This window comes from Paroedura picta, chromosome 1 (assembly GCF_049243985.1).
Source record: "Paroedura picta isolate Pp20150507F chromosome 1, Ppicta_v3.0, whole genome shotgun sequence".
Taxonomy (NCBI): domain Eukaryota; kingdom Metazoa; phylum Chordata; class Lepidosauria; order Squamata; family Gekkonidae; genus Paroedura; species Paroedura picta.
This window is the reverse complement of record NC_135369.1, coordinates 116798444-116811286: the sequence shown is the minus strand read 5'-3', so window position 1 is coordinate 116811286 and position 12843 is coordinate 116798444. Positions and strand designations below refer to the sequence as shown.

Genomic DNA, 12843 nt, shown 5'->3' with positions numbered 1-12843 from the left:
TAAGATACTCCCTCAAGCATATCTTAAGCTAGAAAACTTTATGAAAAGTATTTTGTGTGTTTCCTGTTGAATTCAGGAAAATATTATTCAAGGAGGGGTAGGAAGAACAGACCAAAAGAGATCAATAGGAGCACTCTCAGCAGAATTACACCATTCTAGGTCTATTAAAGTCAATGGGTTTAGAAGCATGTAACTCCCCTAAGAACAGGTCCAGTTGGCCCTGGGTCTTAAAATGTCCAATATCTGAACAAATGTTTTATTTTGAAAGACCAGTGGACATGGAACAGGTAACAATGCTGAGAAAACTACCTTAGAGATCCTGGTCTTTTGTCTATAAACTATTTTTTCCTCCAAAACTACATGACTATATTTTCCTATCTATGTACTGATGACCTCTGACGCCTCCTCAGCACCAGCTATCGGCCTTTCTATCTCAAACCTATGCAACAGACAGTCACCATGCAATCAAAGCACACATTGTATATCCTGCACACTATAAGCCTTTTGACTGAATCTTCCACTATCAAAATCCCATGTCCCCCCCAAGTCAGCGTGGTATCCTGAATATTAAAGAGTATTGGTTTCTTGTCCAAGGAAAGTGTCCCTTTTAAGGGATTATTTCCATCCACCTATGTCTGATGCCTCCAATGTTAAGGCTAGGGTTGCCAGACCCCCCACTGGTACCTGGGGATCCCCTGCTTTGGCAACTCTCACCTGCATCAGGGGTTCAAGAAAGCAGAGAAAATCCCCTCAGTTTTCCCACCAAAAACTTGTGGAGTCTCCATTTGTGGTTCTGCCACTCCCACATACACCCCAAATTTGCTGAGTGCTCCTTGTTTCTCTGCTGCAGACACCACATGCCAACAGACGTTCCACAAGGTTTGAGGGGGGAGAAGGGTCAGGCATGTTGTCAGGCAGCATCTGTGGGAAACAAGGCTGCAAATGGAGGCTCCACAATTTTTTGGGGGAGTGGCTATGAGGCACTGAGCATGCTCTGCTTTTGGGGCAAAACTCTATCATAGAGTCTTGCCCAAAAGTCAGAGCATTGCCTCTGATATGTTAACATGATTTTTTTGTGATGTCAGCACATCAGGGAGCTTCCAAACCATGTTTCCAAATTCCCATGCTGTCAACCTGATTCTACCTAGAAAATCCTACCTGAGACCTTCTTTCCATGACAGCAGAGGTGCTATCAGTACAAGAGTGAAGAGTTCTAACAGGACCCTAGGAATCTAATCCACATACTTCTCTGTCTCCCACAACTTCTCCTTTTGAATCACCCTTTTAAAAATGTTCACATTTATGCATGTGCTCTGATACTGTGTTGTTGGGGGGGGGGGTTGCAGTGATTATGCATTTGAAACAGTTACCCTGATAACTCTTCAGGTCGGAGGGGAACTTCCTCCATTGTGCTGCAATGTCATCTGACTGCCACTCTGGCACATGCTTCTTGTAGGGCCTCATGGGAATTGTAGTTCATGGACATGGAAATTTCAACAAGAAATTTCCATGGGAAGATACAGGGTTTTGAATGCCAAGACTACCACATTTCTCCCTCTGAGATATACTGTTTCTCATAGATAGTGGGCAGGATGGATCACAGCAGACCACAAGTTCCCATGCAAACGTAAAGCTCCCACCATTCCTTCTCTGCTGTGAAGTTGTTTTAAATCACTGGGGAGCCCAAAATGGAGCCTTTGCCCATAGCCTGAAGCAGCTCTGCTTCCTCATACACCATCAAGAGGGAACCAATATTTCAGACAGCCACTGACCCCACACAGGGAAGACTCCTCTGCTTCGCCAACCTGATAAAAGGTCAAACAATGCCCCCCCCCCAGCATGGTCACTGATCAGAGGTATACTGCCACTGCACATAATTATTTGTGAGCTACAGTTCTACAGAGAACCTACAGTGTTGTAGTCTCGGGAGCATTTGCATATAAAGCTTGGAACACTGCTTAAGGAAATGTATACCACATACACCACAGGAGTAATCCTTATTTACATGACAATACAGTTGGCTCAGTTGCCTGGGAGACCAGAAGCAAATGACATGTTCATGTGATCAATGACACTGAGGAAGCAGAGAATCAGCAGCAAGTTCCTCAAACTCGCACTGATGGACAAAGGACTGTGAGCAGAAAAGGAGCTGGCACAGGGGCACAGGGGAGGAGACAAAAAACACACTTAGGTTTATGTATGAAAAAGAGCCTCCTTGGCACCGTCATAAAAGAAAAGTCATTGGAAAGCTAGTTTTAAATACTGCACTGAAAAGAGGAGGAGAGAGTGCCACACAGAATCAAAAATACTACAGTGGGTTTTCCACAGCAAAAATGGTACCATGTGCAGAAATAAAAAAACAATGTCTTTTGGGGCAGATTTTTTTGAGATTTCCTGCTCTGCAAAATAATCCCAGGTCAGCAACCCTTCCAGCTTCGAGGGAAAGAATCTGTTCCACGAGAGCCAAGAGCTCTATACATTGAGCACCCACCCACAATTTCTGCCTCATGGGCCAATAATTGTACATGGACACTCTTCGCAAAACAATGGATAGACCCCACCCACCACTGTTGGCATTAAAACTAAATAGCAGTTTTGGTTGTTTGACCGTATGAAGGGTGTAAAGGAGTCTATACCTGAAACTATGTAGAATCATGTACTAAGAATGCCAATGTGTTGACTTTCACACTACACTGAACTCACATAGCATCTTTACTTGTCCTTTCTTGTTTAAACAAGATTTGCTTCTGTGATTGTCACTTGCTCTTGCACACACTCCACTGCCAAATGCCCATTTGTTTTAAATTCCATTTGTTTGTGTTCACACAATGAGTTCATGTGCTCCACAAGCTGTTGTAGTTGCCTCTGTGGTTGTCTCATGCTCCCAAGTTTAACTCCATCTGTTAGTGGCTGTGTTCTCACTCTGTGTACACATGCTCCACAAGCTGTTGCTTGCTTTCTGGAGCCTCACCTTTGATTAACTCTGCTCACAGCTAGGACACATAGCTGGGCCTTGTAGCTTCTTCTCCAAGGTCTTGATAATAATAGGCTCTCAAATTCCCCACCTCAATCACCAGGAGCTTTTCCCACTAGGACCTTGTAGCTTGTAAAAAAAAAAAAACTGCAGAAACACAATAAAACCTTTCACAGTTCCAGAACTACACAGCCCCAGTCAGATACCTACACCTTTGTTTTCTCTTTCACATTTAACTCTGAGGGCCATTTCGCACAGAGCTCAAAGTTGCTATTTGGTTGCCGTTTGTGAAAGCGCTACTTCAAGTAGCGAAATGTAACTAGCCGTGCCCGTAACGCACAGCTGCGGTTTTTGCGGAATTTGGCACTTTCACTTCTCGCCACTTTCGTAACCCACAGGCTTCCGGTTCTCCGTCTTATCGCTACAAAGGAGGTCCCTTTTTAGCGCTTCTGGCCTCCCGTGCCCGTCAATCAAACTGCAGGCACACCTTTGACCTCGACCCTAAAGCCGAACTTGTCGGGGTTCCCTTTTTTTTAAAAAAACCCAGGAAACCCCGTAGCAACGCGTTATCGTCCGATCATTGGCGCCCTTGGAACGTGTTTTCTATTGTTTTCTAGGAACCAGATGCATTGACATGTTTGATTGGTTAATCCCCGCCCACAGTACACGCCCACAGGTTACCTGCTTATATGCACCTGGGCAGACACGCGGTCGGCCTCACTCTTTTGTTTGCGTAGCCTACTGCCCGCAGCACAGGTCAACGTTGCAATGGAGAGGCTTATTTTTCAATTGCTGGCTCACATGCTCGCGGTGCTCCAGCGCATGAATACCGCCTTGTCGCGTCGGACGTCTGCTATCGCGGAGTACCGAGAACGGGTGCCCGGAACGCTGACCAGCAGCAGAAGACGTTCTGTAAGGGTAACCATGGCGGCCAAGAAACGCTGGCAAGCTCTGGCAGAGGTCCGGTTCCCCAGACAGTTCTGGGTGGACGAACGATCCTCTGACTGGTGGGAGAATTTTGTGTGGACTCGCTGGGATGATGACCACTGGATTGCCAACTTCAGGATGTCGAGGGGGACATTTTTTGAACTCGTGGAGGCTCTACGTGGACGCATGGAGAGGCAAGTCACTGGCATGCGGCGCCCCGTTCCAGTTGAAAAAAGGGTGGCTGCCGCATTGTGGTACTTGGCCACCCCTCAGTACTTCCGGACAGTAGCCCAGCAATTCGGACTCGGAGTCACTACGGTTGGCGATATCCTTAAGGAGTTCTGCCTCGCCATGGAGGCGGAATTGTTCAGCAAAGTCGTGTGCCTCGGAGACCGGCTTGGAGCAGTGAGTGTCATTCTATCCCCTTTGCCCTTTAAATTTTTTTTCTTGTTTGACAGGTCAGCAACGAAGACGCGATACACCCCACGCTGACATGCAATGGCTTATATTCTTTTCTTTCCCTTATTCCAGAGTATGGACGGGTTTGCCAGGCTTGGATTCCCGCATTGTTTTGCGGCCGTCGATGGAAGCCACATCCCTATCCGTGCCCCCGGGGGAAGCATAAAAGAGTACGGGAACAGGAAGGACTTTTGCTCTGTTCTCCTGCAAGGAACAGTGGACTTCTCCGGCCGGTTTATCGATGCCGAGGTGGGGTGGAGTGGCAGGAGGCATGATGCCCTTGTTTTCAGGGAATCCAACCTCAGGAAAGCCATGGACGAAGGGGTCTTTGTTCCAGGAAACCCCACCGCCACCATTGAGGGCGTGCGTGTGCCGCCGTTGGTGCTCGGGGACGGAGCCTACCCAATACGACGCTGGCTCATGACTCCCTACAAGCGGCCAAGGACAGACGTGCATAGCCACTACAACCTCACTCACTCCCGGGCAAGGAATGTAGTGGAGCGTGCCTTTGGACGTTTGAAGTCCCGGTTCCGTTGCCTGATGTCCCGACTACACGTGCATATAGACAATGTGACTCCGCTGATCATCGCGTGTGTCATTTTGCACAACATATGCGAGGACAAGGGACATAACATCCCCTTCCCTGTGGATGAACCTGATCCTGTTGTCCTTGAGGACACACAAGACATCCCTGAAGCAAGGAGAAGAAGAATCTATGCAGAGGGGTGCAAGGTTCGGGACGCCATAGCCACCCACATCTACAGAAACAGGAGGCGTGTTTAATTGTTTTTCCCACTCTCTTGTTGGTGAATAAAGTTTTGTGTTATTTGTTTAACCTTGTCTTGTGCGGTTTGTGTACTTTGCCAGCAAAAAAACGGGGATTCTCTGGTCCAAAAGCACTTTGACAGCCCTAAATGCTAACTCCCAACTGAAATTGACAAACACAATACGGAAGCGCTGAATGGGGAAAGTTCGGGGAGGCGGGTAGCCAGGAAGTATTGGCGACCCCTGTCAAACCGGAGGATCAATCCACTTATGTTCCAATGAATAATTTTATTGGTGGGCAGCTTTGATACATTTAAAAAACGGGGTGGTCTATCGGAGCAACGCACGTTCGTTCCCTAACCGTCATTCCGAAGATGCCGAAGCCACGGAAGGGCTCCTTCTGGCAGCGCGCCGAGGCTGAGGCACTTCTGGAGCTTGTGCTCCAATCGAAAAGTGTTGGCCGCCTTATGGCCAGCACCCACTGCCACACCAAGGGTGCTTACCTGGTGTTGGCTTCAAAGCTGAGGGAGAGGGGCTACGTCCGGACCTGGGAGCAGGTCCGGACAAAATTCAAGCGCCTTAAGCTGGACTTCCTAAACAGTCTGGAACAGTGGGGGGGGATCCCGCAGCCAAGTGGGAGGACGGTCTTCCACGACCAGATGGTAAAAATATGGGAGAAGGCTGGGAAGCCCCCCCTGGACATGAGGAGGCATATGGGTGAGTGCTGCCCTCGTTGTGTTTTGCCCTTAAACATGCATGGAATGACTAGCTGCCTCTTTCCCCTACTGTCCCCAATGAAATTCGAGAAAGTATTTAGATGCTGTCAACCCCCTCTGACTTAGCCCTCCAGTACTGTAGAACCACTTTGGTGTTTTACCCTTAAACATGCATGGAATGACTAGCTGCCTCTTTCCCCTACTGTCCCCAATGAAATTCGAGAAAGTATTTAGATGCTGTCAACCCCCTCAGACTTAGCCAGCCAGTACTGTAGAACCACTTTGGTTATGCGCTTAGACTCTAACTGTGGTGTGTCCACCAGCTGTGTTTCATCTCTGTTTTGTGTGCTTTTAATTATGATTTGTCTTTTTCTTTGCCCAGCCACACAATCACCATCCAAGCTGGCAACAGCACCTGAGCGTGAGGAGGGGGAGGAAGAGGGACCTTCCACCTCGGGACAGGCTGCAGGTGAGAGTTTTATGTCTGTGAGGGAGACCCATGTGTGTGTACCCCCATGGAGCCATATGGGAGCCTGATGTGATGCTTCCTTTTGGAGTGTGATCAAATTCTTTGTTTGATTCCTATAGCTGAAACTGTGGAGGCAAGGCTGCGTGCGATGGAGGCCAGAGTTACTTCCCTGGAGGCTCAAGTGGCAGAGCTGAAAGGGGAGATTGAGCAGCAAAGGCAACAGAGGGAGGCGGAAGAACGTAGGTTATGTTCCCCACTGCCCAACTCTTCTCACACTGTGGCTAAGGCCACTTAAAAGTGTATGCATGTAAACTAAAGAAATTTGAAAATATGTGTGGCACTAATGTGTACTTTTTCTCCCTCCCCACACAGTTAAGAAGAAGGAGGATGAGGACCTCTTCCGCCGCAAAGTCCGGGGGTCCGTGGGAAGGTTGAGCAGGAGAGTGAGGGAGATGGAAGGGGCTGGGCAGGGGAGCAGTGGGACCTGAGTTTTGTTTCCTTTTTGTGTTTTGGGGTAGGGGTTGGGGGGGGGGGGGCTCCAAGTTTCATTCCCTAATGTTTTTCCCCTGTTAAATGTATACTTTTGTTAAAAAAAATAGGTTTTCCAGGGGGGTGGGGGGTGGTGGTGCTGGTGGGGCTCCAAGTTTCATTCCCTAATGTTTTTCCCCTGTTAAAATGTTTTTTAAAATAAAATGTTATTGCAAATTTTATAACAAGACTCCAGTGTGACTTCTTAAACTCGCACATATTTAACCCCACACCACACTCCTAAAACTCCTTGAACTAACACCCCTCCAACCTCCAACCCACACAGCAGTACCACAATATAGACAATCACTAGAGAGGCCGCTTTCGGCCTTGCAGATTCTACAGTAGGGTACACAGAGACAGAGTCAAAAATATAAACTTTATTCAACAAACAACAAAACACAGATAACATGAAATAGAAAAAGTGGGCAAAACTAGGAGGGGGAGTACTTGTCTGCTGGTTTTATTTTTCTCTTTCCGAGAATAGTCCTCCTTCGTGTTTGGGTGGAGGCATTCTGAGAGGGAGTCGGTGGGGTGGGTGCTGGAAGTGGTGGTGTTGGTATGGGTGGTGGTGGGGGTGGTGGTGGGGGTGGTGGTGGGGGGGCGGGGGCGATTTGTGGAGGGTAGGCCCTTTCCATGACCACTACAGCCCTCTCCATGAGTCTCCTTATCAGTCGCACCTCCTCCACGCCTTCGCGTAGGATTTGGTTTGTCTCTCTAAGGACTGCCCTCAATTTTCTCCCCTCCTGGGCAATGAGTGTGAGCATGGCTTGGTCAGCGGCAGCGGCACGCCGTGACTCCTCATAGCAGTGCTCAAGGAGCCTCTCTCCCACGCTTGTCAAGACGGAGACGCGCCTCAGCCTGCCGCGTTCCCTCGTAAGCCTCTCCTCTGCTGGGAGCGCACCTCTAGGTGGTGGGCTGCCTGGAGCCAGGGGTGGTTCCTCCTCCTCATCTGAAAGAACCTCTGTTGGCAAAAAATGAGAAACAAAACTGTTAGTAACATCAATAAAGTCAAAACACACCATGGTGGACATGGTGTTCTTTTTTGTCCCCGTGTTTTCCTGCCAAGAATTTAAACAATCCCCGGCGAGCACATGGCTATTGTTTGTTTGCCCATGGTGTGCTTTTACTTTTGCCTACTTTCACAGCAGGACTCTCAACAATTAAAAGGGAGCACATGGTTAGTGCCTAGCGACATTGTCCTGCAGCTATGGCTCGAAAGGAACAGGTCATGCACGCTCACCATCTTGAATCTGTATCCGCCTGCGCCGGGCAGGAGGTCCAAGCACCCCAGGCTGTTCCTCCTCCTGTGTTCCGGGTATGAAATCTGCAAAAAAAGGAAAAAAAACAGATCTAGGACCAAAGGGTGGCAAAGCCAGCTTCAAAGCCTACACCAGCAACGCAGAGGGACTCTCTTCTTTCTCTTAGCAGTGCTGCTGCCCTGCACAAACAGAAAAGCACAAAGCAGTTAAAACAGCCCCCCCCCCCTATTTTAACTAATACTTACCAATGTTAGTTGATGCCCCCGAATCACTATCCACGTCAGGTGCTGCTGGAGACTCGAGGGGCCCCGTCCCTGGCAACTGTGTCTCTGTGGACAAGAGCAGAAAATAGTGAAAAATGAGCAAGCATACACCATGAACCACAAAGCAAGCTCCCAAAGTAGTGAGCCAAAGTACTGCAGAAGGCCTATGGGCGAGGCATGCAGCAAATATTTTGGGGCTGTTGGTTAAACATGACCGTTTCAAATACTAACCACATCAAGCACTCCACAGCCAACCATCTTTTAAAATCTTTTAAAAATTAAAATTAAATGATGAAATCAAAACCGTTTCAAATAGTAAACACAGCAAGCACTCCACAGCCTACCATCTTTTAAAATCTTTTAAAAATTAAAATTAAATTATAAAATTAAAACCGTTTCAAATAGTAAACACAGCAAGCACTCCACAGCCTACCATCTTTTAAAATCTTTTAAAAATTAAAATTAAATTATAAAATTAAAACCGTTTCAAATAGTAAACACAGCAAGCAGCCTACCATCTTATGCGTTGCAACGAACTGACGAGAAAACGATGCCCAAACGTCAGAACACACATTTGCTCAAAAGGAAATATAAAATAAAAAGAAAATCACTTACCGGAGGCAAGGGGCGTTTGCTCAGGAGCCTCCTCTGGCTCCCCAGGAACGATGGCGATGAGGTCCAGCGTTACCGATTCCGCGGCTCGTTGCTGGACGGGGGGTGGAGGGCGAAAGCTGGACGAGGTGCCCTCGCCGGGATCCTCCTCAGCGGGTGGTTCCTCGACCGGGGCAGCCGGCTTCCGAACCACCTTAAGGCTCCGGCCGACGCGCTTCGGCCTGCCGGATCCTTCCCCGTCTCCGTACAGCTGGCGCTGCTCCTCGAAGTAGGGGCAGGTAACCTTCTCGTTGCCGGAACCCTTATTATGGTTCACGGCACGCATATACTCTGCCCTCATTGTCTTGGTCTTCGACCGGCATTCAAGGCCGGTCCTGTTGTGGCCCAGGGCGCGCATCTTAATGGCCACTTGTTCGAATACCTCCCTATTCCTGTGGGAGGACTGGAACGCGTCCTGGATTTTCTCCTCCGAGAAAATCCCGATCAGGTCCCTGATCTCCGCATCCCTCCAAGTTGGGCCACGGCCGGTTGCAGGGACGGACGAGGCTTGAGAAGACGATTCCATGTTGCTTTCGCTAGTAGCTGAGCAAAATGGTGGTGGAAGGTGCAGGGTGCAACGGATCATATACCTTCCCGCACACAAAGACAAAGGGACTAGCCGGCTCCTGATTGGTAGAGGGCAGTAGGGGACACGCGCATTGGCCACATTAGGTCACATGTCACGTTCAAAACTCCTCGCGCGGGAACAGGATCTGCTCCTAATGGCCAGATTGGCGCCCTTGTTGTTTGACTTAACGCATGCGCTGATTCGTTTACACGAGAGAAGAGCAGTTTGAACATGCAGCGGGAGCCATTTTAGGAAAATGTCCGCCATTACACAAACGCATGCCGGTGTTCAACCGAGAGCAAGTGCGGCAGTACTCGGCAGTTCCCCAATAATATTCACCAGCCACAGCATAAATCAACCAAACATGACATGTTACTGGCGTACGTTCGTTGGCACGCTCAGAGGAATGTTTTTTAAAATGAACGGGGGACGGCGACTCCGCTTGCCGGAGGTATAGCTGCCAATGGAAGGGGTTGTCCGCACCCAAGCACAAGCACGCACCGGGAACCACACAAAGACCCACTACACATAAGCCGCCCCTCATGATATCACCTCGAATCATGTCTATTGAACCCCTGTAAGCTAAGCAGGAGACTGCGAGCGGCGACCGTTCGTTGGCACGCTCAGAGGAAAATTTTTTAAAATGAACGGGGGACGGCAACTCCGCTTGCCGGAGGTCTAGCCGCCAATGGAAGGGGTTGTCCGCACCCAAGCACAAGCACGCACCGGGAACCACACAAAGACCCACTACACATAAGCCGCCCCTCATGATATCACCACGAATCATGTCTATTGAACCCCTCTAAGCTAAGCAGGAGACTGCGAGCGGCGAATGTTCGTTGGCACGCTCAGAGGAAAATTTTTTAAAATGCTCCCTGTACGTTGACTCCGCTAGGACTGGCCGATGGTAGACGGGGTTTTAAGCTTTGGGCAAATTTTGGGAACGTGACGGTGTATGCCACTGTGCTTGTGAAAAACTCTTGTGGTGTCCGGGCAGAATTTCCGAAAGTAATCGTGCTTGAAAGCCAGTCGCTGTCCCGTTGCCTCGTAGATCCCCGCTCGCTCGGAGAAAAAAAAAATGGCGAACAGTTCGTCGGAAGTTTGGAGGACAGGCTCGGGAGGAGGGACTTTGAAGAACCCGCAACAATGGTAACGCACAGGTCTTTAGCGCTACTGTTGCAGATTGGTTGCAGGAGTGTATCGCTATCCGGAGGGTGAATCCAGTTTTCTGGATTCCCCTAAAAGCGCTACAACGAAGCGCTTTTGGCGGGTCGGTTTCAGGATTGTTGCAGATCGTTAACGACGTCGTGCGTTATGGCAAATTAGTAGCGTTTTCAATCAGCAACCATTGTGCTATTTTTAAGCCGTGGGAAATGCCCCTGATAGTTACTCTGTTTATGTGCTGTGTTCATACACCTCACAAGCTGCTGCCTATTTTCTAGAGTCTCACCTCTGATTCTTAGTTCCCTGAAATGTGTTTGGTTGATACATGCAAAATGAGGCTCTGCACATATGCAGAATGTGCTGTTAGTTTAAGTCTGGATTTGTCCTTATTGGTAGTTACAATTTACACAGTGCAAAGCAAATGCCTCAGAGTTGAGGTCTAGTGTTCTAGTTAATTGTGGCCAAACCCAAAGAAAGTTCCAACGTCTTGGGTAGGGGGGAATTCCTTGAACTATTGTGATGAAATTCCAACCCAATGGTTTTGCAGAGACACTGTATTATTTTCTCTGCCCCAGCCCCTATTTACTGGCACTCTTTAGTTTGTAGGGAAAAACAAAAAGTGCTCCTAAAAGTCTGAGTACGAAATGTATTTGGCTTTTTTTTTTTTTTACATAGCTGTCTCTTCTCAGACAATGCTTTAAGCAAACTTTCAATTACAACAAGAAAGGATATGGTGTTTGCATAAGAAGTCTGATAATACACTGAAATTAATGTACCGAACTTTATTAGTAAAAGTAATAAGAATTACTATTAAAATTTTCACAGAGGCTTCAGTCTTCTAACTAATTTCACGAGGAAACTGGTTACCAATCTGCTTCTAAGAAAATGTTAGTCTATCCTTATTTGTCCTAGAAAATTGCCTCTGACTTGGTCCAGTAGGTTCGACGGTGAACTGCCAAAGCAAGTTTGCAAGGTCTAATGTTTGATTTGTATCTCAGGATTTTGGGGAACCTAATAGCACAGTTCTAAAGCCAGTCTGCAAACTGTTTAGGATTGCCACCAAGCCCAAGCCAGAGAAACACTGATATATTCCATCACAATACACCAGTACAGAGTTGTAACTGGGCAAGATCTCGGCACACAAAGCTGAGGAGCCCAGAAAAATAAATACAATGTACATCTACTCTCTCAAGCCACCATACCATTAGAAAAATGGGATATTTCTACAAATTCCATTGTGGTATAGTGGTTAAGAGCACCAGATACTAGAGAACTGGCTTGATTCCCCTCCCCTGCACCTGAAGCCAGCTTGGGTGACCTGCTGAGGCAGGTCCAGTTCTCTTAGGGCTTTTTCTTACAGAGCAGTTCTATCTGAACTCTTTTAGCCCCACCTACCTCACAGGGTGTATGTTGTAGGGAGAAGAAGGTAAAGGTATTTGTAAGTCATTTTTGGGACTCCTTTGGGTAGTAAAAAGGGGGAGTATAAAAAGCCAACTGCTTCTCCTTCTGCTTCTTTGTGAACCAACCAGAGACAGCTGGTGTATTGGGGGTGGGGGGGCGGGGCGGTGGAGACAGTGTCCTACCAAGCTCAGCTCCTTGCTGCCAGCACTGCAAACAAATGTTGCAGATTTCAGAGTTTGTGTGGTGTTATGTTACGTTCATTGTTTCACTCTGCCTGACTCCCCCACTCTCTGCTCCATTTGAGAAAAGTGATTGGATGCTTTGTGTCATCAGAGATATTTTGAAATAGAAATGGTTATGATCATTTCGGTCGCTGGTGTTAAGCACCTTGTGTTAATGTTCTTAGTTGTCTGGCAGTAAGCAAAGTTCAGAAATAAAAGCATTAAAGTCCTGAGAGCATTAAAAAGTGCAATTGTAAAAATGGTCAGACCTCATGTTTTTTAATTTTGTATCTTTAAAATAATAAGTTATATATTCATTTATACAGTTGTGTATGCAATTGTATGCAATTGTGTATGCAATTGTGTATTCAGTTATATAATTGTATATGCAGATCTAATGACTAAAACAATGACTAAAATAAATGTGCTGTTATTCTTTTTTTCTTGTTATGTACATATTTACCTTTTTGCTAGA

At 47.5% G+C, this 12843-nt stretch overlaps 1 protein-coding gene across 1 annotated transcript; it reads right to left on the bottom strand.

Annotated features, from left to right (window-relative positions):
• Nucleotides 1-6932: 6932 nt before the first annotated feature.
• On the bottom strand, nucleotides 6933-10618 carry LOC143819298 (uncharacterized). The gene is made up of 4 exons (XM_077300771.1): nucleotides 8979-10618; nucleotides 8346-8429; nucleotides 8082-8165; nucleotides 6933-7802 (listed from the first exon to the last, which is right to left on the bottom strand). Exons 1-4 carry the CDS (start codon nucleotides 9598-9600, stop codon nucleotides 7273-7275), a joined length of 1320 nt encoding a protein of 439 aa, XP_077156886.1. The 5' UTR covers nucleotides 9601-10618; the 3' UTR covers nucleotides 6933-7272.
• Nucleotides 10619-12843: the final 2225 nt, after the last annotated feature.